The following is a 26,728-nucleotide window of genomic DNA, read 5'->3' as shown; positions in this document are numbered from 1 at the left end:
TGCAGTGTCCGTGGAAGGCAGGTCAGAGATTGTAGCAGAATTTAGCCCTAACCTCTTCTTGGTCCTTGACTTCGGCTGGTTGCTGCCCAGGCAATGCAGATGTGACTTCCTTCAGCAATAAATGACATCAAACCCACTTTAGGAGCATTTCTTACATCACACTGAGCTGCTGAGCAATGGTTACAGGCATCAAAAACCAGGTCTGGGTCAGCAGCCAGTGGTGACACCACAACACAAAAAAGATTAAGCTGGTGGAGGTATTCATACAGTGGACACCTCGCCCAGGCTGTCCTGACATTGCCTCCTTGCCATTGAATGAGGCTTTTTGTATTCTGAACATTGGGTCCACTGTATTGCAGTGAAATCAGATGGACTGGGAGAGGGGGAAGTTCCACCTATGTACTGCCTGAACCTGTTTGCACCCTGTTTTGTGACAGAATTATTAAGCAGCCTGCCTATTGCTGCAATGAGGGTTGGGTTTTTTTTGATTTTTTGTTTACCTTGCAGCAGTCAAACTCTCTTTCAGCAGCAGTTACTCTGAGCAGTTACTCCCAGCTCACCACAGCCCAGCCTGCATAGGCATTGATAAATGCCTTCTCTGCAGTTATTTACACTGTTAATAAATTAAACTGAAAAGCAACAAACTCTAGTAAGCCATGTCTACTCCCATAGCATTCCAATAAAACAGCATTGACAAAAAGTCCTGACTAAAATTGTGACTGTGAGAGTTACCTGTCCCTGTTTCAAAGAATAAGGTGCCACTTTACTAGACATAACAGTCACAGTAGATCAGATGTACACCTGTCCTGGACCTCATGAATGAAATAACCAAAGCCAACTTATTACTGAAGGAAAGTCTTGGGTTCTGTGAGGAGGTTCCGAAGCTCAGGGTTGTCAGCTCAAATGGCTTTTAGCCCTGCCTTGCTGCAGCTGACAGGAACTAACAGGCAGAAAGAAAAGGCACAACAATGCTGGAAGCATAAATGAAAACTTAAGAGAACTGGGATAGGATTGGACAAGAAATGTGTAGAGACTAATCTAATATAGCCCTTCAATAAGTCCTGGGCTTTAGTGGGATCATTTGTGTGCTTGGAGTCAAGCTGAGGCCTAAATGATGTATGAGCACTTTAAGTAGAGCTCAGTATTTGCACACATACAGGTGAAAGATTTCCTTTCCCTGATTTTTTGTTTGTGTTTTTTTGTTTGTTTTCTTGAGTTGAAGGTTTCTGGGAGCTGTAAGAGTCTGTTGTTGCTGCAAGTGTTGGTTTTTGCTTCCCCAGGCATGGGGAGGTGGAAAGGTACTGCTTATTCCAACAGTCCTGTGGAGGAGCTCCATGTGACTGCAAGTGACAGGGCTGAGACAGGATCCTGTGGCAGTATTAAACTCTACAGTCCAAGGAAATACTTAACAAGAAAATACCTAAACACAGTCTTTGGCTGCAGTCTGCTCAAAAGCTTGTTGGCATTCATAAGTACCTTAGTTGTGGTGGTGAAGGACAAATAGTGCTTTTATAAGGGATATCTCCCTTCAGGGAATTTTATTCTGAGAAGATCTGCAGTAAGAGCTTATTTCAAATGCGGGAAGTTTGTCTTTATTTCCAAAAAAAAAGGTCTGCCAAGCTCATCATTATTTAAAGACTGTGAAAGGGAGAGATTTGGAACAGGTTATTTAACAGGTATCCAGCTCTTTCCCTGGAAAAACTCCTGCACACCAGTCAGGTGATGTTTACAAGTAGGAACTATGAGTCAATGGTGAAGGCAAAATAAACCCACAGTGGGTATCTTTGGTAGAAGGCAAAACTTTTATTAATTAACCAGATGTCACAAGTTAACATTTGCAGCTGTCTCAGAGATGGGGGATCATACGGCAGTTATAGGAGCAGTAGAGGAATATGCAAATTTGTCCTGGATACTGTGGAAAGCCAGGCAGCTCTGTCATAATAATTATTTTCCATGTGTCCTAATCATGCAAATCAGTTGCATAGGATGTGCCCTGGAGAGAGCTAATGGTTGTTGCACCAAAGATGAGCCTACATCAGACAGAATTGCCATCAAGGTTTCAATCTGTTCCATACCAAACAGCAAAAATCTCACTACTGTATCATTCGGTCAGAAAAAAACCCAGTCATTTAATAACTATGCCAGACAAGTCAACTATCAGGGGGTATGTGTCACTTAGGAGCCTTTGTCACCTGGTTTCTTCTTGCTTGTCTTCTCTATCATTGTCTCAACAATCATTGCTGTCTCTTCATAAGTCTGAATTCTGTCATCTGAAAACTTCTCGATGGACTCCACCACCTCTACCTTCTCATAGCTCATAGAGCCAGGTAAGGCTGCTTCCCTGAACAAAAGGCCCTGCTTATCTTCTCGCTCATACTCTGTCTCTCGATGGAGTCCTGGCTCAGTTGGGCTTATCAGACCAGGGGAAGGAACGGTCTCAGGTTCAGAGATGTCCGGATACTTTATGATTTGCTCAATTTTTCCTCTTGTTTTTTTTCCCCATTCAAGCACGTCTTCTTTCTCCTCTCTCTGTTTATCTGGGAGTTCAAACTCTTCTCTCCTTTCACAGATTTCCCCTTTCTCTTTTTCTGATGGTTTGGCAGGTTCTGGCAGCTCTGGTATGGGCTCCACATCACCACCATTCATCACCTTCCCATTGCCAGTGGAAACTGTGATCCCTCCCCCAGCAGGGATGGAGGGGGCCAAGATGCATGGTTCTTCATAGCCTTCCTCCCCTGTCACCAGCACATAACGCCCTTTGGGATGGGCATCAGACTTAACCTCTGGTCTTTTGTAGACTCTTATTTTCTCCCTCACAATGTTACACAATTTATCAAAGGCTTTACTTATCTGGGCTCCATCAGGAACATCCTCTGGGCCCATTTCTTTGTCATCAAATTCTGATCCTTCTTGCTCAGGTTCACACCTGACTGAGCCTTCATGCCTAAACTCCATCTGATCTTGGTCAAAACCTTCCAGAGTTCTTTCGTACATTCTTTCAGGCGAGTGACTGTCGGTTATGTCTTTTGACATCAGCTCCTTTTTCCTGGCAATTTTCTTTGTCAGGGCTTTTTGTCTGGGCTTTACACTGGCAATGTCTTGCATGGCCTGGGTGATATCTAAAGAAAAATCAAAGCAAAGGAAACAACAAACAGTGCTTGAAGACAGTCACTGCAAATGCTAGAGCTGCCTCTTGCCCTCACTACTGCAGGTGGAGAGCCTCTGTATCCCTGGGGGGCTAAAAGTGATCCAGGCACCTCCACTCCTGGCAATTTGGGCTATGGGCAGATGCTGAGAGCCATGTCAGGAGAGAGCAGCAATGGCTGGTGGTCACAGAGCTGAGAAGCCACCTACTCACAATGGCATCACTCAGACACTGACACTGAGCCCTAGGAACCCTCTGCCCCCAGGCTGGTTCTGATCTCCTGGGCAATCAGTAGCCACAGATCCCATGACAGCCTAGCAGCAGCAGGAGCATAGGCAAGCTACTGATTTCCATGGCATGAGCAGCTAGAGCAGAGGAGGCAGGGGTTGGTACTGGTAGGTACAAGATCATGGGGACAGACAGATATTAACATGCTTTCCCCAAGACAGCTGTTTTGTCCCCTGCCACAGCACAGTAACACACATGAAATGTCCTGCTTGTCATGCAGGAGAAAGCAGAGGTGTGTCTAGAGACTGGCCAAATCCTCAGCAGGTATAAAACACCACTTTGCATGACAGTAGTTATTTACAGCTGCTGAGGATCTGGCCTCAGGCACTACGGACCCATTTAATATAAAATGCTACAGTTCACACAGCAGTTAGAAAAATTACAGCTGAATTCCAAAAAAGTCCCTCATACAGTGGTTTGTCTCCGTTCTCAAGGCAGCTTATTATTAGTAAAACCCCAGTGAGCCTCAGATTTAAGTCATTCCTTATGTTAGAACCTACCACGTCAACTCCTTTGTTTAGAGCGCTCTTGCTCATTTAGCCCTGGCCATTTCCTTGTCACCAGGTGTACAAGCATCCTAATTCTAACAAGCCAACGTACAACATAGAGGAAATATCATTCAAAAAGGGCCCTCTGCCTGCCTGTGGCACTCATCATGCCTTGGTGCTCTTTGCACATCACTCAAGTGCTAACAAACAACTCACAATGAGTCAGCACAAAACCTGCAGCTCTTTCCATCATTTCAGGTGCCTTTTGACTTCACTCTTTTGATCGGCCTAAGTAGTAAACTGTAGAAATTAGCAAAGAAAGGCTTTTGCTTGTGGTTTTGGCCTTTGACAGCTTGTCTCAAGGCCAGCTGAGGTAAGCTGAAATGGTTGCATTTACAAGCCTGTAGTGAGGCTGTCACGACTGGTGGCCATTTTGAAGACAAATGGACAAACAGCTTAAAATACAATGATGCTGCTCTTGACAGACATAGAAAGACACATCACAGGTTTACCTCTTCCCCTTGAAGCCTGAGGCTGGGCAGGTCTGTATATCTGTGTGAAGAGTGTTACGGGTGTTCCTGCTATAGCAGAGTTTAACCTGTGGAGAATATGCACATCCATCAGTTCTCTCCCCACCGTTTTCCTTGAAACCAAGTGAAATTGTGCAAAATGAAGCACAGAGGTTGAAGAAATGTACTTCTCTATGGTGAGGAGTCAAAAAGAATGACGGGAGCCTGTTCCTTGTCTGAGGAAAATCAAGACAGACTTCACAGGAATTAGGCTGGTTTCTGCCAGCAGGAGACATGGGATACTCCATTAGGTAAAGTACACCAATGATTACAACATGTAGCAACAACTTTGTATTTAGCATGGCACTTTGAAAAGATGGGAAGGTTTTAGATGGGGAAACAGTCAATCCAAGCCTACCAGAGGTCAGCAAGAACCTCTGAAAATGCTTTTTTACCATGGTAAAATAGGAAATTTGGAGCAGTCTTCCTTGGAAAACATTTGAGCAGTCAGTAGTATTAAGGGTTAAAAACTAAAATTGAGAGGCTGGCCTATTGCAAAACAGTTACTGTATCTCTGGCCTCTCCAGTCTGCTCTGCTGGAATTTGACATATTTTGTCCTGTCAGAGACCCTGTGTCAATATGATTTTTGGCATTGAGAATTACCCTGTTGACATACTTCTAACTAGAACTCAGTGTCCAAAATAAGACCCTGAAAATTCATTAAATACCCATTCCCCACACGTAGGATGGACTATTTAGTGAGTGTCCTTCCCCTACATCTTCTGGACAGCCTGGAGCAGTGATTTGGGTGCTCTGGGGTCTGGCTCTGCTGCTGTGAAAGACCCTTTTCTCCTCTGTGGCTGATTGTTGACATTAGAAGGAGAGAGTGCTCCTCTGTAAGTTTAAGCATGACCCAAATCCCTGCAAATTTCTTGTATTCTTCCTCTTTCTCCTCATGCCTGAAGAATGGCTTTGCTATGAAGAGTGCTTTGCTTTACAGAACATTTGTTTTGTCTGCACCCTCCAAAAACCAACCTGTCAGTAATGTCGAGCAAGTGTCATCAACACCCGGTCTGGGGAGAGGATGTTCAGATTGCTTTTGTGTGCTCCTGACCTCTGTACACTGATGCCAGGACAGCATATGGAAAGGAGACTGCATGGACAAGAGAAGCCTAAAATGGCTCTGACCCTTTCCTTGGCAGAAGTTTGACCAGATTTTGCATCTATTTAGATTTCTGTCCCTAGATATCTACCAGTGAAAGGTGTGAAAATGCTATAGCTTTGGGTGAATCAAATGTCCTTAAACATACATTTTTCAAAGGAGATAAAAGAGATCACTGGCCCCTTTGCAAGTGCCCAGAAATCCAGCCTTACCGGCTGTCCTCATTCTCGATGATCCGTTTGTACCGTTCCAGCTCATTCTCCAGGGACTGCTGGTAGATCACCAGCTGGCGACAGTCAGTGGTATACTTCTCCAAGATCCTCTCAGCCTCCTCTATCCCCTTCCTAAGGTTTTCAATCTGCTCATTGTAAAGCTGAATTTCATCGTCATAACTCTCCTGGGTGTTTTTAATTGCTTGCTCCAGCATGGTTGTCTGGTAAATAAAATTGGTGGTGAAAGAAGCAGCTTTGAAACATTCACCATCCCCATATTTTAAGCATAATGAAAGGCAAGTCATGCTTTATTACAATGTGATGCTGCACTGCTGAAACACAGGAGCAATTTCACTACCTTTGTTCAGTTATTCAAAAACAGTAACTCATCAGAGTCGGCAGGGTCTTACAAGGACACCAAAAGTTCTTCACTAGGAAGATGTGCTCAGGAAATACCCACTCCTCCTTCTCTGTGGTCTGCAGACAGGGCAAATAAGACCAAAGGTCTCATTATAAATAAAGAGTTCTCCTTTAGAAGTCAATTCCTCGGCCTTTTTACTTCAGCGATAAAACCAACGAGCACATCAACCAGGAGGTGGCGATAGTCGCCTTCCAAAAACAAAGGCCGAGCTTCAGGTGGGATCTTTCACCCTGTAACTCTCCACTCACTTTCTTCAGCTATTTTTACCTACTTATTATAGCTCCTTTATAATTATTTTTTTTAAACTGCATTTCAAAGAGATGAACTCACAAAAAGCTAATGGGGCAATAAGTGACTAATGAATTATTTAATAATTGATTCATTTCTATATGTTTCAGGCAAGATAAAAAAACCCCCAACTTTTAAGGGCCTAAATACAGGAATGATGTCCCTTGGCATTGGTTTGGTTATGTTGTAGTGTACGAGTGGACTGAGACTCTTTTCTGTTCAGTGCTCATGAGGTGGGGTCCATGACATCTCAAACACATGGCTATCAGGTCCAGAAACAGGAAAGCAAAGGAACTCGATGACACTTCAGTCATCAGATCCAGCCTTCACCATCACAAGCAACTGTGTTACTGACCTCCACTCATAAAGCTATTTCACTCTTTTAATCTCAAGGCACAAGAATGAATGGATGAATAATCTTTTCCTAAATGGGATGGGAAGATTTGATCTTGAAAGCATCACGATTAATTCCACAAAGACTGCCTCTCTCCATCTGCCAGCAGAAGGCTGATTTTCTCCCCTTTTTTTCTATATTGATTCTCTCTCATCCCTATATTTATTCTTGTTCATCCCACAGTGCATGTGTCCTTTCCACCAGAGCATCAGACGTGAGAAAATGACCCAGGAAAATACACTGTCCTGACCCTAATGAAAGAAGTTATGCTCAGAAAGTTATGAGCTGCTGCTGTGGCTGTCCAAAGGAGTCCAAAATCCCACCAAAAGATGTTTTATGTCAATATTTCATTCCTCTCACCTGGATGGACAACTCAAGGCACAAAGGAAGCTGTATTTTGGGGTCATTCTCCACCCCATCTGCTAAAAAATATTCAACTGCATGGAGGTAGAGATATCATTGGCAACTGGTTTCTATCCACTGCAGCCTTCAGCTGCTCCTCCACCTCCTGCCACTCTTGGCTCTGCACTGCACTCATGTTTGCAAGCACTGGCTGGAGACAGAAGGTTGATTTAGGGCAGGTTTGGCTGGGAGATGGGCAAGGACAACTAGTCAAAGTCTTGGCCGACATTTTCTGCAAATCAGGGCTTGGCAAAAAGCATATGATTTTTCCTGCTGGTAGTGTCCAAGCACAGGAGTGATGCTGCCTTAATACTTAGTAGTGACAGGGATGAAGGCAGAAAGCCAAATGTAGCTCAACAGCCCTCTCAGTTTTGCTCGCCAAATCTGTCCATTCCTTCTCAGAGCAAGCTCAGCATTGGATGTGGCAGTGATAGACAGGATTGGGCAGAGCCCTGAGGGTCCCCCATCACTTTTCATGGAGCCAATTTCCAGCCAGAGCTCAGCAAGTAAGGAAGTCATAGGAGCTCTGTGGGACTTTTCCATCCACCATGTCCTGCTGATTCTGTCCTGCAGGAATCCAGTTGCACTGTGGAAACCTTCCCTCATCAGCCACTCTGATAAGCAAAGACAGCTTCACTGCACCTACAATACCTACAGCTCTCCCTGGCCATCTAATTTCCAGCCAGAGCTCAGCAAGTAAGAAAGTCATAGGAGCTCTGTGGGACTTTTCCATCCACCATGTCCTGCTGATTCTGTCCTGCAGGAATCCAGTTGCACTGTGGAAACCTTCCCTCATCAGCCACTCTGATAAGCAAAGACAGCTTCACTGCACCTACAATACCTACAGCTTTCCCTGGCCATCTAAACCTGACAATATGTACCATTGAGAGAATGGGAATGAAACAGCTGAAGAAAAAGATGGAAATCTAAAAGGAAAACACACCTCCAAGTTAACACAACCATGTTAAAGCCATGTTAGAGGTTTTACCATGTAACCATAAAAAAAGCAAGTTCATGACCAACATGGTTGTGTGTATGGCTAGTGATTACAATACCTCCGTCTGCAGCTTGTATTTCTGTGCCTGTAGCTGGCAGAGGATGCTCTTGTATTCCTCCAGCTGGCTCTGCAGAACAGGGATCCTCCTCTCCGCTATCAGTTTTTCCTGGTTGGAAGAAAACAATGTGTGTACAGGAAAGTATGTTTCACTCCTAAAAAGAGCCAAAAGAAATTCCACTACTGGAAATAAACTGTAAAGACAAACAGAAAATGGCAAAAGACAGATAAAAAGACGGTATTGAACCTCGAGTCAAATTCTGCTGCATGGTGGCATGGCTTTAAGAATAAAGATGTCAGATGGCAGGGCTGTTAACAGTACAGCTGAGACCCTGTAGACCTGTTCACATTTTCTTTCAAGTAATGAATGTTCCTGGAGTAGCCACTCATATTGGTGGAAATCAGCAAGTTTTCATCTAGTCTGTATCAATTAATTTGATTTAAATTTTCATCACATCTCCCCCCTTCAGGATAAGATTTCCTTTCTTTTCAACTAGTCATATATCCTGCCAGCTCCTCCTCAGAGAAGAAGCACAACTACTTCAACTACCTTTTAACCACACATTTTTGAGGCTAATATGTATGCTGTAGTGCACCTGACAAAGGTAATTTCTCTTACCTGATTGTTACAGTTTTTCAAAGCTACAGTTAGTTTTTTTGTCCCATATTCACTATTCAGTACTTACGCATTGTTTTGACAGTTTTCACCTAACCTTGGATCAAGAGTTAAAGGATCTGGGACACTTCAGGGGTAAACATCATCTCTTTCTTAATTAGAGCTGCATGTATTTCCCAACAGCAATACTTGCCTCACATATGCCAGTAGTTATTGGGGACACACGAGGAGTTGTCTGGATGATCTGCTGCAAGACATTGACGTAGGTCTGTATTTCCATAAGGTTCTGTGATAAGGTAAAAACATTTTCATGAGAAAATGCCATAGTAAGGTAGTAATTTCCATGTACTCCTGGGGCTTATTTCTAGATATGCAATACTTTCAGCATATAAAAATCCAATTCATGTTCAGACTTGGGTTTGGAATGCAATTTTATACCTGTTTTTGAGTGCAGGAGTGCTAACAGTTTCATCATACTGAGGGTATATTACAGACTTTTGGCTAAGGACTATGCAGTTCAAAGGCTTGAAGATTCCATGATTTCCAATTTCATAGGAGATTTTCAAAATGAGAACCACAAATACTTTTGAATGTGGCCTGAAAAAAGAGTCACTTTTTTCAAAAGCAGCAAAGATGGGACAGTGGCCTGATCCCAAGACTCACAGTTCTCCCAGGAAGAAGGCAACATATGTTAAAGTCAGCTACAGTGGAATCATACATCCACAAGCATATCTCTGCTGATTAACTGGAGTGCCCTGTCCCAAAAAATTGGGTGATGAAAGCAACAGCTTCCTTAGTGTGAAATATAAGACAGCTTGATCATCACTTTGGGTTGAACTGTGATACCAGGTTGACAAATTCAAGACTGTCCTACAGCTGTAGTGACCAGACCCTGAGAAGTGTGTTTGGGTGCTAGAAACCATCCAGTTGTTGTGCCCACTGAAAATAAATAGTGCTATATGCACCCACCAAAACACAAATGGGATTTGCTTTAATTTGCCACCATTTGATCATGGAGGAGGGCAAAGTTCCACACCTATCTCTACAAGGAAGACAGCAAATTCAGCCAGTTACCTTCTTGTATCTGTCCTTTGTGGCATTAATGTCATCCTGCAGGAACTGGGACTCGATCTGCAACTCCAGGTTGCACAGCAAGGCCTCGTCAGCTTCCTGCAATGCAGAGACATGTGGCATGGTAGTATGTGTGGCTGGAGTGCCAAACCCACAGCAGTCCCACAGGCACTGTGTGAGTCACCATGCATGCTGAGCAGTCTGCTTGGAGTGTTAGAGCCTACTGGGAGATACAGAAGCATCATGAAACCAACAAACAAGAGGCAGGTTATTTACCATATTCTTCACCAATGTAATTTACAATACAGTTTGGAACTGGCACTGTCAAAATAATGCTGGGAGCCAAGTAGTAGACATTTGAAATACCAGATTTTGATGTTAAAATCTTGAAATGGTGGAAGAGAAGCACCATCTCTGGATGTGTTTAAAAAAAGACTGGACATGGCACTTGGTGCCATAGTCTAGTTAGGTGTTAGGGCATGGGTTGGATTCGATGATCTCGGAGGTCTCTTCCAACTTCGTTATTCTGTGAGTCTTAAACAAACGACATCAGCAGACTAAAGCATTGATTTCTCTAGCATCATGACAAGATCTGAGGTATCCTCATGCCTTTTTAAGATCCCCAGTAAAGTACTTATAAAAACCTGATGGGACTTATAAAAAAAAGATGGTCTGAAGTATTTGCACTCTATTTGGTATGTTCTGAAATGCTACAAATTTTTGTCAATTTGGAGCCATTTCTGGAAATAAAAATGAAAGCTGACCAAGTTTAGAAAAAATCCCCTTGCTGCAGAAGTTTATAATGCTTTGGAATTTGTGAGGACAAAAGTTCCTAACATCCAATTAGTTCAAAGAACAAGCCATATAACTAGCAACCATGATCTCAGAGTACATAGGTATGAGTGGCATTGGTCTTTAAATCTAACGAAAACTCCATTTTTGTTCAAAGGCCTAATTGAGGTTTTTCCTATGTTATGTTATTTAACACAAACCCTGGAATTTAGAATAATGTCCATGGAACTTGCTAATATATTTTACAAACATGTAAGAGTAATGATAAGTTTTATGTTTCTATTTAATGCATGATTTCTTTATTAGGTTTGGCATTAACTACAACTGTAAAATATAATTTTTGAGAAAGCATCTTAAAAGATTTTAACTGAATCTTCCTTGCAACTCTACAAAACTTAAAAGTTCCTCCACTAGTTTGCAATTTGCCTCAAGAAAGTCTGGATTTCTGCATTTAAAGAATAAAAAAAAGGAGTATTTAAAGGTGTCTTTTTCAAATGACCCATGTGCCATTAGCAGCTGTAAAAATACCTCTGTGAGTGGATCACGGGTTGCAAACAAACCATTGATATCTGTGGGTGCACCATATGACTGGTAGAAGGGGATTTTTCCTTTTGCATGTGTACAGCATGAACTATTCAAAAAATGTGTAGATGTTGGCTGTCTCATTGTGCTGCTAAGCCTCCCAGGCAGAGAACTCTCCAGCAGGCTCTGCTTTGTGAGCCAGGGGCTGATTCAGACATATCCAGCCCAGCACATTCAGAGCAAGCCATCAGGAATGCCCGCTGCTTTTCTGCACTCCTCCTCCCTCCTATTGAGAGGAAGATCAGCAGGACAATGGCCATGTTGGGACGTTTGGGAGGGAGCCAAAAAAAGCCCCCAGGCACCTGAGTAATACCTATAAGCAAATATTTCTGCACGTGATAAACAAAAGCAGTTTTCAGCTTTCCAAATGTTCCTTCAAAGGGGAAAAATACTTCTGCTTTTATTCCATGCTTTCAAAGACACCAGCTTCCTTGATGGAGCTGTGTATCAGAACAGTGCAGTGTACATATTCTTTTGAACTTTGCAGTATTTGCTAATCACTCAACTTCTGAAAAGACATTCTGCTTTATGTGATGATTCCAGAACACTGACCCATGTGCTGAAGCAATATTTTCATTTACTGTGGAAGAGAAATTCCTTAGATCTCTCCAGAACCAGTGTTTTCCCAGCTGTCAGATAAAGAATGAGTTTGCACCTGCCACATGCAGGTTTTCAGGCTACATCTTGGGCCCTGTACAGAAAACCAGCTGTATTCCCTCCAGTACTTGGTGCTCCAGTGCAAGGAGCTGCTGCAACAGGGGTGGCCAGGGACATCCTGGGATAAAAAACACCCTTGTGCCCTTTTGTGAGCTGTGCCTCGGGTTGGTGGATCAATTCACTTTTCTTTAGCTATAGATTGGTTAAGGGGAACTGTGAAGACACACTTACCAGCTCCAACAACCCCTTACAAAAGATTTATCTTTACAAAGTTTTTTTAAGTGCTTGCAGGGTGTCCAAGAGCCCTGCTAGCACACTGGAAAGCAGAACTGATGTAGGACGTCAAGAGCTCACTGGAGACAGAAATGCTAAAATGCACTTTCTGCATTTAGCAGAATGCATTTAGCATTTTTCTGTCTTTTTTTAATATAAAATATGCATATCATTGATGTGACAATTCTCCAGCAGAGCAGGTCCTGCCATTTGTAGCAAGGAAATAAAAAAAAAATCTCTATTTAATCCACCTCTAATTGTTTCCCAATACAGAAGATGAAAGATAGCCTGTGCAAAGTAGAACTGGGGAAAGATATAATACTACATTCTTCACCCAGATGAAGGTTAGCAGCAAGAGAGGATGAATCAGGATTTTTCAGTTTCACAGACCTGGTTTGGAAACTTCCAAAATACTTTAGCCAACTTTTATCTTTTTCTGAGCTTTATATTATACTAAATGTTGTTATTTTTATTATTTCTTTTCCTGTGGTATTAATTTAAGAAAGTGTAGCTTGATATAAAAGGAACAAACCAGGGGGAGTTGGGGCTTCTCTTTTATTTGGAAACCTAATGGGAAGCTGAGGGTCTGTCCTTGGAAGGGCTAACCATATCCTGCAAGAGACTAAGGAGCTTTGAGACACTCCAGGCTTCAAAACATGGACTTAATCAGCAATTTTTCATGGAATGATTATCACTACTGATTGTACTTTAATACAGTAGCTGTATTTAAAAAGTGTGAGGAAAAGGTATGCACACACTGAGGCTCAGACACTTACAAAGCTTAGGGAGGGGAAGGAAGGAGAAGGGCAGAATAACAAGAAATGCCTTGCTCTGACATTTTATCTTCCCACTGCTTCTTCAAAGCAGCTCACTGTAGTAAATGAAACCAAATAAAAAAAAATTATATACCTTTCCCTTGGCATTTTCCCAGACTTACTTTATTAAGGCGCTCCAGGGTTTCTTTTAGCCTCTGCTGATATTCACGTTCGTTTCTATACCTGCAAGTAGAGAAAAGGAGCTAAACTTCAGCCATTCATCCTTCTGTAAACTGCATTTTTATCTGCACTGTCATGCACAGGATATGCTTCACACTGAAGGAGAATATGAATCTTGAAAGGGCAAAAAAGATTTATTCATACATTAGCATTAATTATTTCTTGGCCCCAGATGCTGAGAGTAATTTCAGAATTGTCTAAATTCTTGTCTTCAACGTATGCAACAGAATACAACAAAATGCCATGTATTTGCTATCACTTTTTTACAGAAAGTCCAAGAATAGATTATCTGCAATAAATGCACATTCCATTGGTGTTGGACTACAGTGACAGCCATTCAGCATTGGTTACTCTGTGAGGATTTGCTACATTGGCACATGAACATTTAATTACATTGTTCTTGGTTTTCTATTTTACCTGGTGTTGTTCAATAAGCACTTTAATGACAGACACATTAAACATGAAGGTTGCCATTTCACGTATTGACTGTGTATGTTGCATTAGGATGCTTAGCTTTGTGTCTCCTTTAATGATAATTCACATTTTAGCTTGGTCAAAGCAACATGTGAGCCTTAGTAAGGACTGCATTTAACCAACTATTCTTATGCTTTTATAAAATGTCCACAAGTGCATAATGTGCATGTTCCTGGTGCTGAGATGGATGCATAATGTGTTTATCTTTGGTTTCACGAAACAGCACATATTCTTTAAGAATTAGGGCTCCACATTTGTATGTAAGTAGAATTATCTTCTAGAAAATCCTGTTAGCCATGGAGTACAAAACTTAATTGTTGGTTATTGTAATTTATTTCCTTCCTTAAGTAAACTGCATATAAAATGTTTAACAGTAGATGTGGTTTAATGAGACTCCATTAAAAAACAAACAAACAAAGAAACAAACAAAAAAACCCCTGAAAAACAACCAGCCAGAAGAAACTTAGCAATACAAGGCAATGAGACTTTGCCATCAGTACTAAACAAGTGGCTCATCAAACTCCAACAGCAGCAGAAATACAGTCTTAACCCTTTAACACTTTACTTTCCCTAGAATAACAGAGGTACAGAGATATAAAAAAGCTGTCATTATCTTACTTTCTACAAGAAACACTCATGATGGGTGGCAAGTCAGCTCTGGTGGTAACAGTCCTTCATTTGCAGTAAAAGCAATGGACACCAACACAAGCCGAAATTCAGAATTGAACGTAAGTCCCTGTCTGTCTTCTGAAATCATTGATCCAGCCCTGATATGCTGGTGATATCAAAGGGACTTGCTCCAGTCAACAGAGAACTTGACAGTTTCTGGACTGAACATACCAAGGATCAAGTTATAATGATCATGTCAACCTCAGTTCTTTTTTTGTCTCCTGAAGGATGAACAACCAATATTATTCTCATTTCTTTCAACACATACTGGAAAGCTGAGTGGATGATGTCACTCACAAACTGACCAAGACCACAAAGGAAGAACCTGGCAGAACAAGGAAATGGACTTAACCTGGTGCTCTGGTTTCCCAACTTCTCCTTCTGAAATCCCATAATATTAGCAGGGTTGGTCACTGGTCTGTTTTCAATTCTTACATGAACAGCAAAGAACAAGTGAAAATGATGAGGTTTTATTTGATTATCACTCCAACAAATTGCTGAAAAGACTAAAACAATGTCTCTTTTTGCCAAATAGTATTAACACCAGTTTCACTGTCAAGGATACAATATTTTTCAGCTTCAGAAGTGAGACTACCTTTGTTTCAGCTGTTTACCAAATAGCTCACCTCCAACCAATTTTCTATCTATTTAATAAATTTTTTGTGTGCAGTTGGCAGCAAACACTTTCCTAACTTAGATACTTTCTGGCAGCTGAGCGAGAATGAAGCAAATTGTGGCATCTTGTGAAAATCAAATACACAGCTATACGAAAAAGTTGGTTTTACACTCACAGTAATATACAACCATCTGATGGAGTCAATGTCCAAACCTCAGCCCGAATGTAATTCAGATCTCCCTCATTGCTAGATCCTCACCCAAAATATTTTTCAATGACTAAAATATTCAGGTACATTTTTCTTCACTCTCAAATAACCCAAATATGTTCTGCACCACACAGCCATAAATCCACCTGGCGGCCATGAGAGAATTAGTATTGTATGATTATCCTGTGAAGGAGAATTGCTTTCAAGTGATGTTCAATCTTCTCCAGAAGATCAGTGCAAAAGGGCTATGGACCTCTTCGAAATGCTTCAGAGACCTCAGGATGCCTCTGTGCCTGCTGAAATGTAAGTGCAATGGCTGACAAGTTGCAATCCTGTTATTGTTTCAAAGCTGATTTTGATGTTTAGTAATTAGCTAGACATGTCCAAAAAAGGTTTTCTTAGATGGTTGCTGGTCAGACTTTCCTGGAGCTTAAGAGCCATGAAGTTAATTTTGCTTATTTAAAAAAACAACGAAACACCAACCTTCTCACCTAGTCAGGTAGCTTTAGGTCTGCTACAAATATTTTTGAACTGCTGAAAAAAAAGAGATGTTAACTGTGTTTTTTTGCATAGGGGAAAAGAAGTGGAGTGGAGGGAGCTTCCAGGCTCAAAGAAAGTGGATCAGAGGATTAAAGGCTTCCATCATCTCTTTTTTTTTGGACCCTGCCTCTGCTGCAATGCAAGGGCTCGCTCCTGTCCAAAGAGGAAACAGTCACAATCCATCCCAGCAATGCTCAATGGCCAGATACTCAATTTGGTGTCAAACCTGAGCCTTTTATCTGAAGAAATATGGGGTGCCTCTCTGTTGAATCCTACTGAATTCTTCCACCTCTTGGCTACTACCATTTCCCCCTTCCCTGATGCATGTCACTAACCTTCTCTCAACAGAAACAGCATGGATGCCAAGGAGAGCACAGACTATGAAACACAGGTCCTACAAGCATGATGAACAGGCCACTAATGTTTGTCATTTGGTGTCATACCCTGAATGCTTTGATGCACCCAAGAGAGCTGTGCTGTGCTGATTTATGAACAAATTCTACCTGTGTTATCACGAAGCACTACTGAGCAGCTGACAGCCAAAGGGCAAGATTTTGGCAGTTTTTGGAGAATGTGGAGGGCAGGCAAATGCTCCTCACCTCAGCTGCAGCAGGATAAAGTCCTTCCTATCACTAATGAAGCAGCAGCAGTGCCAAGACAATCCCTGCCGACAGGGCTGGAAGGCAGCTTTGCCAGTGGAGTCCCCATATCCTAGCTATTGTGTTTTCCCACTTGTTTTTGTTTTCTCACAGGTGTTGGGTCTCCACTGTGGCTGCAAAGGGTGGCAGCTCATCAGAGTATCCCCACTCAGCACATCTTGGAGAACACTGTGCCAATTACTGTGTCCGGCAACTTCCATGCATGTTGACAATCCACTGTATCAGATTGTATGTGCATGAATTTTTTAATTAAACGATTGATTAGCAAGAATTTTAATTTATGAAGTTAATTAATCCTGTTCAGTCAAGGCCACTAAAATCTGGATTTCAGCATCTTTCCCAATATTATGGAGAGAAATATGTTCCTTTTCCACAGCCAGATGCAATGTTGCTATAACAGTGGTGGTCAATAAAGGTAACATAATTAGTCTTTTTATGAGATGCATCCAAACTATTCTCAGCAATGATTTGGTTTTTTGCAACTTCAAAAGAAAGAATTCTCCCCTGGTACAGAGTCTGAACTATTCATGCTAATGAGAAAATCTATGAATGTGACCATAGAGGATTTAAAAATAAATTTTAATGTAAGTTCTACCTTTTAATGGTTTATGAACATTTAATTGTACAGACCCAGTAGTCTTAGGCCCTACTCTGTCTAAATGCAACTTTAAAAGGCCTATTTATATAAATGTAGCTTTTAAAGGTTTACTTAGATATAAATCTATTTTAAATAGATATAAATCTAAATTGTGAAGGTGAGTGAAAGAATGGGTTGTAAGAGTTAAAATTCTTTGCATTAGTGAAGGACACAGCTATTTGTCAATTAATTGATTCACAGTGCTCCCCTCTAAGATATTTTGTTAATCCTAGTGCACCAAAAGCTTTATGCTTCAAGATGAAGCAAGAAACCCACAGTGCCTGTTACCAGCTGAATGCAGACTCAGGGAGGAGAGTAGGTCTTCAGCACAGGAATGTTTCTGGTTTCAGCAGCCCCTAATAGGGTGCAGAAGATTACTCCTCTCATATTTTGTTTAGGGAGTTTTATTTATAACTTTCAGGAGCTGAAATCAGAGCCATCAGGGTGGCAGAGTACATGTTACCAGAGCACTGCCTTGTTTTAAAACCTGCAACTCAAAACCCAACCAAGTTTTTAAGACCCTAAACAAATTTTCATGTCTGTCTTCTAGTCAAAATCAGCAGCTACCAAGAAAAAAAAAACAAACCTAAAATTCCCTTCTTGATGTAAACTAATCGGTGCAATTTGGTTAAAAAGCAGACACTGCCCTTCCATTGTCATGGCCCTGTGTATCTTTAATTTTCAAATTGCCATTTTTGGCTTGGATATAGTCAAGGTTTCCTTCTTACTTTTGTTTACAGGTGCTGAGTGAATCAGAATTACATCCCAGAATTGTAAGACAAAGCACCATCCTTTTTTTTTCTGGGAAGCCACTAACTACCACTTTAGCAGGTCCTAAATCTTGCTTTCTGAAAGCACAGCCCCTTCTCTGGGTATTTTCTTCTCCTCTGGATTTTCAATGTCCCGTATTATTCCCCACCTATTTACAGTTTGCATAAAGCAGCTCTAATAAAAATAAATTACTTTGTGTCATATTACTAATCCTGTACTATTCACACAGATTTTTAACTAATATGCAGCTAGAAAACAAAGTACTGGGTTTAGTCAAATACTCATGGACACTGTGTAATAAAAACACGTGAGCAAGTATCAGAGTCAACAGCTAAATTACAGCATTGAATCATAGTTAAATTTCCTGCTCATAAATATTGGAATATAAATCTGCCTAATCAGGTGCTTATTACCCACTGGCACTGAGTCAGGACATTGTGGACATCTGACTGGCAGCAATAAGCCTCAGTGCACCTGGATGGGTTATTCTCTCCTGTCGGATGAGAAAGAGAGATCGAGGCTTTGCATTTCTATAGGTGTGCTGTAGCTCACAGCCCTCATGTGGCTGTTCATTTGGCAGTGTGCCAAATTTTCATGGTTGAAGTAGCCAGATAGATATTTTGGGGGCAAAAAATCCCCGACCAATAAGTAACAGGAAGATGAGCAATGCTCACCAACTCTTGTGTAATTAAGTCATGTGACCAAAATTGCCTGCTGCTTGAGGAAAGGCATCCATCTCCATCAGCATCTGAGGCTCCTGCTCTTTGAATTATGGTGCCACAGAGGTTGAAGAGGTGAAGTTGGGAGAAGCCTGCTCTTACTGTTTTAGTGGCATGAGATGGAAATACAGGATGCAAGGAAGAAGGGGGGGGCAAATTTCACACACCAGGAAAAAATGTATCTGCTTTCTTTTCATCTCACATCTGTAGAGGCTGGTACAGACCGGCCCAGGTGCCTCATAGAGGCTGTAAATAAGAGTTTCTCAGAGACATCCTGCACAGCTCAGGAGATGTTTGGTATTGTGTAACTCTGGGCTGATCAGACACAAGACTTGCTTTGAGACACCTGGCAGTCAAATGGGTCATTTCCTCTTTGCAGCTCAGAGCACAGTTCTCCTAAGGCTAATGAACAACAGCAGCCATCGCGTGCCAGGGCTGCTGCTGTGAAATGGAGAGGGAATTTGCCCATCTAGGATCAGTGAGACAATAAGAGGCAGAGCTGCAGCTCCCTAAGTCCTGATAACTTACTTTTCGCCATGGGCTTACATGCCATCCCTCTCGACAAGTCTGATACACATGGAGAGGCATCACCCATGCACGAGAAGTAACTGGTGACACCAAACCCATCCTTATTACAAAGATTAACTATGGGAATGATACCACCCATCTTCCTTACAAGGATTGTAAGCCTTACTTGTTGCGGTACTCATCGAGCATGCGCTGGGCATCCTTCTCCTCCCGCTCCAGCTTGGCTCGGTCGGAAGCCAGCTCCCGCATTCGCTGGCGGTTGAACTCGATCTGCCCAGCAAAGGCCTCGTCCAAGCCCACCAGCTCATCCATGCGCTGGAAGGTCTCCAGCTGCTTGCGCAGGATGGTGTTGCGCTGCTCCAGCACACGCGCCCGGTTGATGTAGCTGGCGAAGCGCTCGTTGAGCTCCTGCAGGTTCTCCAGGCCCCGGGCTTGGGCCAAACTGTCAAATTCTGGGGAGCCTCGCAGCTCATCGTAGGCATCTGACCGCTCGTACTTCTCCTTGCGTACCTCACGGAGGAAGCTGCTCCTGTACATGGCTTCAGAGGGGCTGTGCAGTGCCGGGGTCCCCTCTTGTGTGCCTGCCTGTCTCTCCAGTTTCGATCTGAATTATGTCTGGGGGGTTTGGGGAGGAAGAACTGAACATAATCACCCCCCCAGATGATTAGGACTTGTCTCCAGGGTGGTTTGTGGCACTAAAGGCATCATCTGCGGCAGTGAACTAAATAAATCCCAATAGCCCCGCCTTGGAGCTGCGCATCCAGGCGTCAGCAGTTCGGAGGAGCAGTGGGCACAGAAGGGCTAGGGGCTTTTCTTTTCAAGCATTGCAATTGTGTACAGCCAGAATAAAAGAGAGCAACGTCCAGCTTTCACCCGGTGGATTAAAGCATTATCCATGGAAAACAAAACAAGTGCTTTGCAGTTTTGGAGGCTGAGCTCAAAGCCTTTCATGGCTGTACTGGGGGGAGAGCTTTGTCCCATGGGGGTGTCCCCAGGGCTGTGTGCAGAGGCCTTCTGCTGAGCCAGGATTTCAGTGTGAGTGGATAGCAGCCCTTGGTTTTTGTTATTTGACAGTTTTGCGATCATTTAGAATTATGGGATGGTATATAAAAATTAATATGACTCCAGCTCCATGGACAAGATTTGGCTCATTTCAGGCTTCATGTCAGGCTTTTCTGCAGGTTAATTCTACCTGGCATGAGAAACACGCAAAGCAGCAGTGGTACTAAAAGCCCCAGGCTTAACAAAGCCCTTTCAGAAGCCACTTTCCTTGGAATAGCCACAAGCCATGTTGTCTCGTGACTTGGTGGCCTTTCCATATTAACACATGGGGAGCCACCATTCTTCCTTTACTTCCATCATAGTGGAGTCTTGTGTGCTGCCATTCCCTGAGAGGCTTTAATTTCCCCTCAATTCATCTCCTCTAGTATTTTTTCCTGTCTTTCATTTTGAAAAATCCTGTTTCTTGGACCTGTTCTTCCCTAATCTACTTGTCCAGACAAAAAGCCCAACACCAAGATAGTCCAACTTTGAGATCTCTGTTAATAATTCATATAAAAGTCAATTTCACTTTTTAATGGCCTATCTTAAATGAATATTTAAATCACATGTATTTTGAAGCTCAACAGAGCTCAGCTAAATGATGGCAAGTACAGTGGTGAAGAAAGCAGCTGGTGCTCAGGTGACTCTAAAGTTTGGGTTCTCTGCTACTAAATCTGAATCAAAAGGGGGAAAAAATTCATTAGACGTTTCCTTCATATTTCTTATTCTGCTTCAGATTATTTGGAAGTGCAATGGGAAAAGATCAAATGATTTTTCAGAAAATTAAATTAGGCTGTGCACACAGACTGCAGCTCCATAGTCTGCTTCCAAACTTCATAAATAGCAAAACAGGGATAGATCTTTCAGAAATGTCTGGGATCTTTATCAACCAGTGAACATGAAACCACTGGTCTCCATGCTGCACAAACATACTGGCATTTGCAGCTCTTTGGCTGAACCAGCCTGCTTACCCCAACAATGTAGCTGAGCTTTTTACAAAGTTAGTCTTCCAGAAGAGATCAGGAAGTAGATTCTGCTGGATTGTGGGCGGTGTATTTTCATGGCAAGAGTTTTTATGGCTTTAGACAGCCTTTCAGTACAATAATAGCCCATGTGAGTGCTGTTCCATCTCTGTCTCAGTGGCTGGAAGAAGCACTGACTCCATGCTGACCTTAACTCCTTAGGTAATAAAAGGACAGGCCTTTCAACATTTCACCATGTCCCTAAACTGAGTGGTCTGTCTGCAGGGGAACCCTTGCAGCCCCAGTTTTTGTTACAGAAATTTATCCCATGCTTTCTACCAGGAAAATCTAGGTTTGGTATAGCATACTCTGCTATCACATGCATGTCTCTAAGGTGAGATCCCTGATTCCAAGACCTCATCTTGGGCAGTTTCCGCTGTTAACTTGCTACAGACACAGCTTCACCAGGGCTAAGGCAAGCTTACATGACCCAGGCTCTGTGTTAGTGACTTTTTGAGATGGAGGTGACTTAAGGAGTCACCCTGGCCTCCATACACCTTGTGAACATGCAAATCATAGAAATTATAGAACTGTTAAGTGTGGAAAAGACCTCTAATAACCCGGCACTGCCATGTTCACCACTAAACCATGTCCCCCAGCTGTCACATCCACAAGTTTTTGACCATTTCCAGGTATGGTGACTCCACCACTTCCCTGGGCAGACTGTTCCAATGCTTGATAACCCTTTCAGCAAAATTGTTTTCTTAATATCCAATCTAACCCTCCCCTGGCACAACTTAAGGCCATTTCCTCTCATCCTGTCAGTTGTTACTTGGGAGAAGAGACAAACCCCACCTCACTACAACCTCCTTTCATACAGCTGTAGAGAGAGATAAGGTCTTCCCCAGGCCTCCTTTTCTCCAGGCTAAACACTCCCAGCTCCCTCAGCTCCTCCTCATCAGACTTGTGCTGCAGACCCTCCAGCATTGCAATGTCCTTCTTGTAGTAAGGAGCCCAAAACTGAACACAAATGCAGGAAACCAGAATAAGACAGCCTAAAAGGAAAACCAGTTTGGAACAGACTGCAGCTGTTACTCTTTTCAAAAGGAAAGAATCAAAAACACCTCAGAAAAATCAATCTGCTTCTGTTATGCACTGAATTATTTGGCTCATCTAATGGACCACTGTCTTGGTTTGAAAGACAGGTGTCTGCTAAGGAAGGCAGGAGCCTCTCTTGGAATGGCAGATGCGACCCCCCTTCCCTCCAAGTTATTATAATTTTGAAATCAAGGGGCTTTTAGGCAAAGATATGGGAAATAGGAGTAACAGTTCTTTACTATTATATGTCTATATGTGTATAACAAGGTAAACAAACAACAATAACTATGGCAGTAACAGCAAACAATCACAAACCCAGTCCCAGCCTTCTCGGCTGTCAGGCCCTTTCCCCTCGGGTGCAGTTCCGCTCGCAGCCGGCAGGGGCGCTGGCGGCTCCCGGTGAGCAGGGCAGGTGCGATGGTTCCCCCGCGACTGCAGGGGGCGCTCCAGAGTGAGCTCAGGGAGCAGGCGGCAATGGTGAGCTGGGATCCCGGGGAAGGATGGAACAAAGGCTTCACAAACCCCTGGGCAGCCGATCCCGGTGTCCGGCCAGACCTTCGGGAACAGCAGGCTGGAATGGCAGGCTGGAACGGCAGGGACGAGCACAAATCCCAGGTGGCAAATGAGATGTATCCAAACGGGGAACCCGTCGGGGGTCTGGGCAGGCAGGATGAGCAGGGCTACAATGTAGCAAAGGCTCAAAGCAACAGCGGGGCAGGGCAGCCACGGCCTGGCTCCCAGCAGGGCAGGGAAGGCAGGCTTGAGATCCCGGGGTTTCTCTGGCAGAAGGAAAAAAAGCAGCTGAAGAGAGCAGCCTCCCTCCCAGTCCAAACGCTGGGGATCAACTGTCTGCCACCCAGGTGAAACAAAAGAGTAGCCAGATGCACCCCACCTTTAGTGGGTAGGTCTTTTGTTTTTCTTAAATACCCAGCAATTTGTCCCCCTAGCAACACATATGGCGAGCATTCCTTTAACAGAAAAAAACCCCAAACAAAACAGGAGAGCTCCTAAAACCCCAACAACCACCAAGGTGAATTTCCTACAAATGGATCTTGTCCACTGTTTCCTATTTAGAAATGGCTCAGAGACTGAAAGGTTATCTGTATTAATGAAATGCCTGACAAACTGCTTGAAATCTTTTTAGACTTAAATCAATGAGTGTGTATTGAAGAACACTTATATAAGGAATACTTTTCATCCTAATGCCTGCAGTAAAAACAAGAACGAACATACAGAAACAATTTGAACTTTCCCTCTTTGTCCCTAGATTATGTGTGACTTCTTCCAATAACAAAATCTGAAGGCTGGTTCTTTGCTGTTAAAATGCACTATATGATACATCACCATCACCCTAGAATTGGTGTTTACCTACTGCTGCACAGCTCAAAAAACCTGTGGTATAAGAGGGTGGTTTGTTTCTTCTTTAATTGCTTGTATTACTATAAACTCCTTTGCGGACTAACTTGGCTATATCCCTTATGCACAACATGAGTATATTTTGGCAGTGCCAATAAACCTGCTTGTACTCCTTACTGCTTGGCTAAGTCAATACAAGTTTGTCAAACTAAATCAAAATGCATAAAATAAATTTAAAAATGCCACAATCCAAAGGAACCTTATCTTTCTGATAGGAACTGGTCCAGCCCTAGCTGTGGTTGGCCACATTTTGCTGGCCATTGCTGTGGGGCAACCATGGAGCTCCTGTATTCTCCCTATCCTGGGGGCTTCCAGCTCTGCTTCTTTTCTCAGGGCAAAAACCTTCTCTACACTGGTGGGTTGAGACAGGGTAAGAGTCAAACAGATCCCCCCCAGCAGTGTGCTCAGAGTTTTCAAATTAATCCTCCAAGTTCAGTGTTTTCTCAGTAATAATATGACAGCTTGTTGGTACAAATATTCAGCTGCTATAAATCACACAGCCAGTACAGCCCAGCTGAGGCACTCAATTCACCCTTGTTGTCTTTTCAAGTTATTTTGCTTTATTCAGAGTCTGATGCTATAGCCCAGGGTTTCCTGTTCCTCTAGTCCAGAACAAAACTTCAGAGAGGGCGTGCTAATGAAATGTGTCACAAGTGTTTCATGCTGAGATGTCATACATGGAAATTGAGGTTATTCTTCATTTTGAAAAATGATGCTCAAGAGCCATGTCCAAATACATAACATTACCTATCTGAAAAAACTGCTGGGAAGACATTCAAAGTGGAACCTTTTTGCAAATATGACTGATTAGAAAAATGAAATTAATTTGGGCTGATTAGCCTTAAGAAGACTCAAAGAACATATATTCAAATATGAAAGAGACTGGCACACTGAAAAAAATAGGTCTTGTGTGTTTTTCCTTTTCCATGATCATAGTAAATAGGACAAAGAATAATGACTTTAAACTGTGCAATATAAGCTATGAATAAGACATAAGACAAGTAGGCTAATTGTTCCTCTAACGGAGCACAGGGAAAAAAATATTGCAAGATCTCAGTCACTGGACCACTTTAAAGATCAAGCTAAGCAAACACCACCCAGGACTAAGGAATGGTTGATTCATCCTCCTTTAGAAAAGAGTTTATTGCTGACTGTCAGAACACAGTGTTGAGGGGCCCTTACTGGCCTCTTCCACAGGGCCAGTAATGTTTCCAGGGCAATGATTTCTGAGGTCTCTTCCAGTCCTGTGAGGTAAATATCCTCCCACATCTTAAGCACCCTTGCATGCAGTCTCTGAATTTGCTTTAGAAATTTTTATCTGATGGGTGATGTCCACGTAGTGCATCACAGCCGGATGCTGACTTGCACCTTCTTGGATTCTTTGCCCAGAGATATTCTTCCCCCTCGAGGCAACACTGGGTCACTGGTCAAGGCCCAAAGGTGAGTTTTTCCTATAATGTTATGCGGCTCTTCACAAAATAAGTGATTTGGTACTACCAGAAGGCTGTAGTCCTACAGCAAGAACAGGCTGTGGGTCAGAGATTGAGTACCATGTCAATCTCTGACAAGCAACCCCAGAGACTCCTGCAAAGAATTTGCTCTGCTGTATGAAACAAGCTGGGTTTTGTCCTTATTGCAATAGAAGATGTGCTGCAAAATGCTGTTTCTTCTGCTCAAGGAGACCAAATCCTGCTGGGATCAAGAAGAGTCCCCTAACGGAGGTGGATATGCTGATATAAAGGTACATATCTGTTGCATTGACCAGGACACATCTCCCACCAGACCAGCCCAAATAAATAGCCCAAAGCAACAGCAGCCCTATGACAGATCCCTTTCTAAGATCCATCTTGAAATCAGGCCAGAAGAAAGTCTGCTGCACACGTCTGGTGCTCAGTTGTGCTCTTCAGAGAGACGGGCATGGGATCAGGAATTAGAGTAACGAAAATGACATTGATAATTTTCTGTAATGATCATAAACAAAATTAAAATGGCAAAAAAATTTTGTCTGCTTTGTTCTGGCAAGTCTGTGATAGTAAGTAACTAAGTTTCCCAATTGCAGTGGTATGCAGATAAGCGTCACCCAGTTAGGCTAAGATTTTTTTCCCTTCATTTTGGCTATCAACCAGAAAAAAAGCCACTCTGATAGATGCCGTTTCAGTCCAAGGATCTAATGTGAAAAGTGGGTAAATACTTATTATTTTTCTTTTTAATTTTCTATTTTCTTTTTATTGTATCCACTTTAATTATTTTTTCCCTTTCTGAATAATTCACAAAGCAGCAAAAGACAATGTATCAAAAATAAATGAGATCTCTGACAGCTGACAGGTGGTTTAGAGTAACTCAGACCTCCTGGGGAAAAAAGCGGAACTGAAGAAAGCAAGAAGAAAGTTTGAGCTAATTGCAGATAACATTCCTTTCAGCCCTCAGTATTCCCTGACTTGGGGCACAGGATGGCACCTATCCATACACCTCATTATTTAATAATATTGCTTATACGTAAGAACAGAACATTTTGGAGATACTGTAATATGTCTGTATCATGTCACCCTGAAAATGCTTAAAATTGAAATATGTATTTAGTCTTTGTAGAAATAACATTTGTTAAGAAGTTGATTCAGAATCTTCAAGTACTGGGACTATTTCCTTGGCACTTCAAACTGTAAAAAATTCATTTGAACAATTCTTGTTTTCTCAGAATGTCTTTGATGAATGAAATATTTCAGACCAAATTTTTTCATGCAATGTTAAGGTTTTTCCCAATTCTTTTTGAGTGAAAAACATAGTAATTAATATATACAATTTTGATGGGACCAATAATATACTTCACAGTACAGAAAAGAGAAAGACAGTTTTCTTACTGAAGAGTTCATAATATGAGGAAAGACAAGACATAGCATCCCTCATAAACCAAATGGTCTTTACTTACATGTAAGTAAAAAAGGGTAGGAAGCTTTTTCTGAGAGGGTGTTTGATCTCCTGGGGGCAGAAAAAAAGTGGAAAGGCAGCTGAACTGAATCTGGGCTCCACTTGAGCCCTGTAA

General features: G+C 42.4%; 1 protein-coding gene across 1 annotated transcript; it reads right to left on the bottom strand.

Annotated features, from left to right (window-relative positions):
* Positions 1 to 1,783: 1,783 nt before the first annotated feature.
* On the bottom strand, positions 1,784 to 19,887 carry BFSP1 (beaded filament structural protein 1). Its single transcript, XM_048298149.1, has 8 exons — positions 19,338 to 19,887; positions 13,293 to 13,353; positions 10,055 to 10,150; positions 9,174 to 9,266; positions 8,366 to 8,473; positions 5,806 to 6,026; positions 4,434 to 4,519; positions 1,784 to 3,119 (listed from the first exon to the last, which is right to left on the bottom strand). Exons 1-8 carry the CDS (start codon positions 19,706 to 19,708, stop codon positions 2,176 to 2,178), a joined length of 1,980 nt encoding a protein of 659 aa, XP_048154106.1. The 5' UTR covers positions 19,709 to 19,887; the 3' UTR covers positions 1,784 to 2,175.
* Between the last annotated feature and the right edge of the window lie 6,841 nt (positions 19,888 to 26,728).

Source organism: Corvus hawaiiensis, chromosome 3 (genome assembly GCF_020740725.1).
Source record: "Corvus hawaiiensis isolate bCorHaw1 chromosome 3, bCorHaw1.pri.cur, whole genome shotgun sequence".
NCBI classification, from domain to species: domain Eukaryota; kingdom Metazoa; phylum Chordata; class Aves; order Passeriformes; family Corvidae; genus Corvus; species Corvus hawaiiensis.
The sequence above is the reverse complement of the archived record's forward strand: the minus strand, read 5'-3'. Positions and strand labels throughout refer to the sequence as shown.

Bases quoted from the DNA above. Each gene is read 5' to 3' on its own strand.
- BFSP1 (XM_048298149.1), bottom strand. From the start codon at position 19,708: ATGTACAGGAGCAGCTTCCTCCGTGAGGTACGCAAGGAGAAGTACGAG. The intron at 10,151-13,292 runs GTAAGTCTGGGA...TCTGCATTGCAG, and splicing joins CCCTGGAGCGCCTTAATAAA to GAAGCTGACGAGGCCTTGCT. The intron at 9,267-10,054 runs GTAACTGGCTGA...ACCTTATCACAG, and splicing joins CAAAGGACAGATACAAGAAG to AACCTTATGGAAATACAGAC.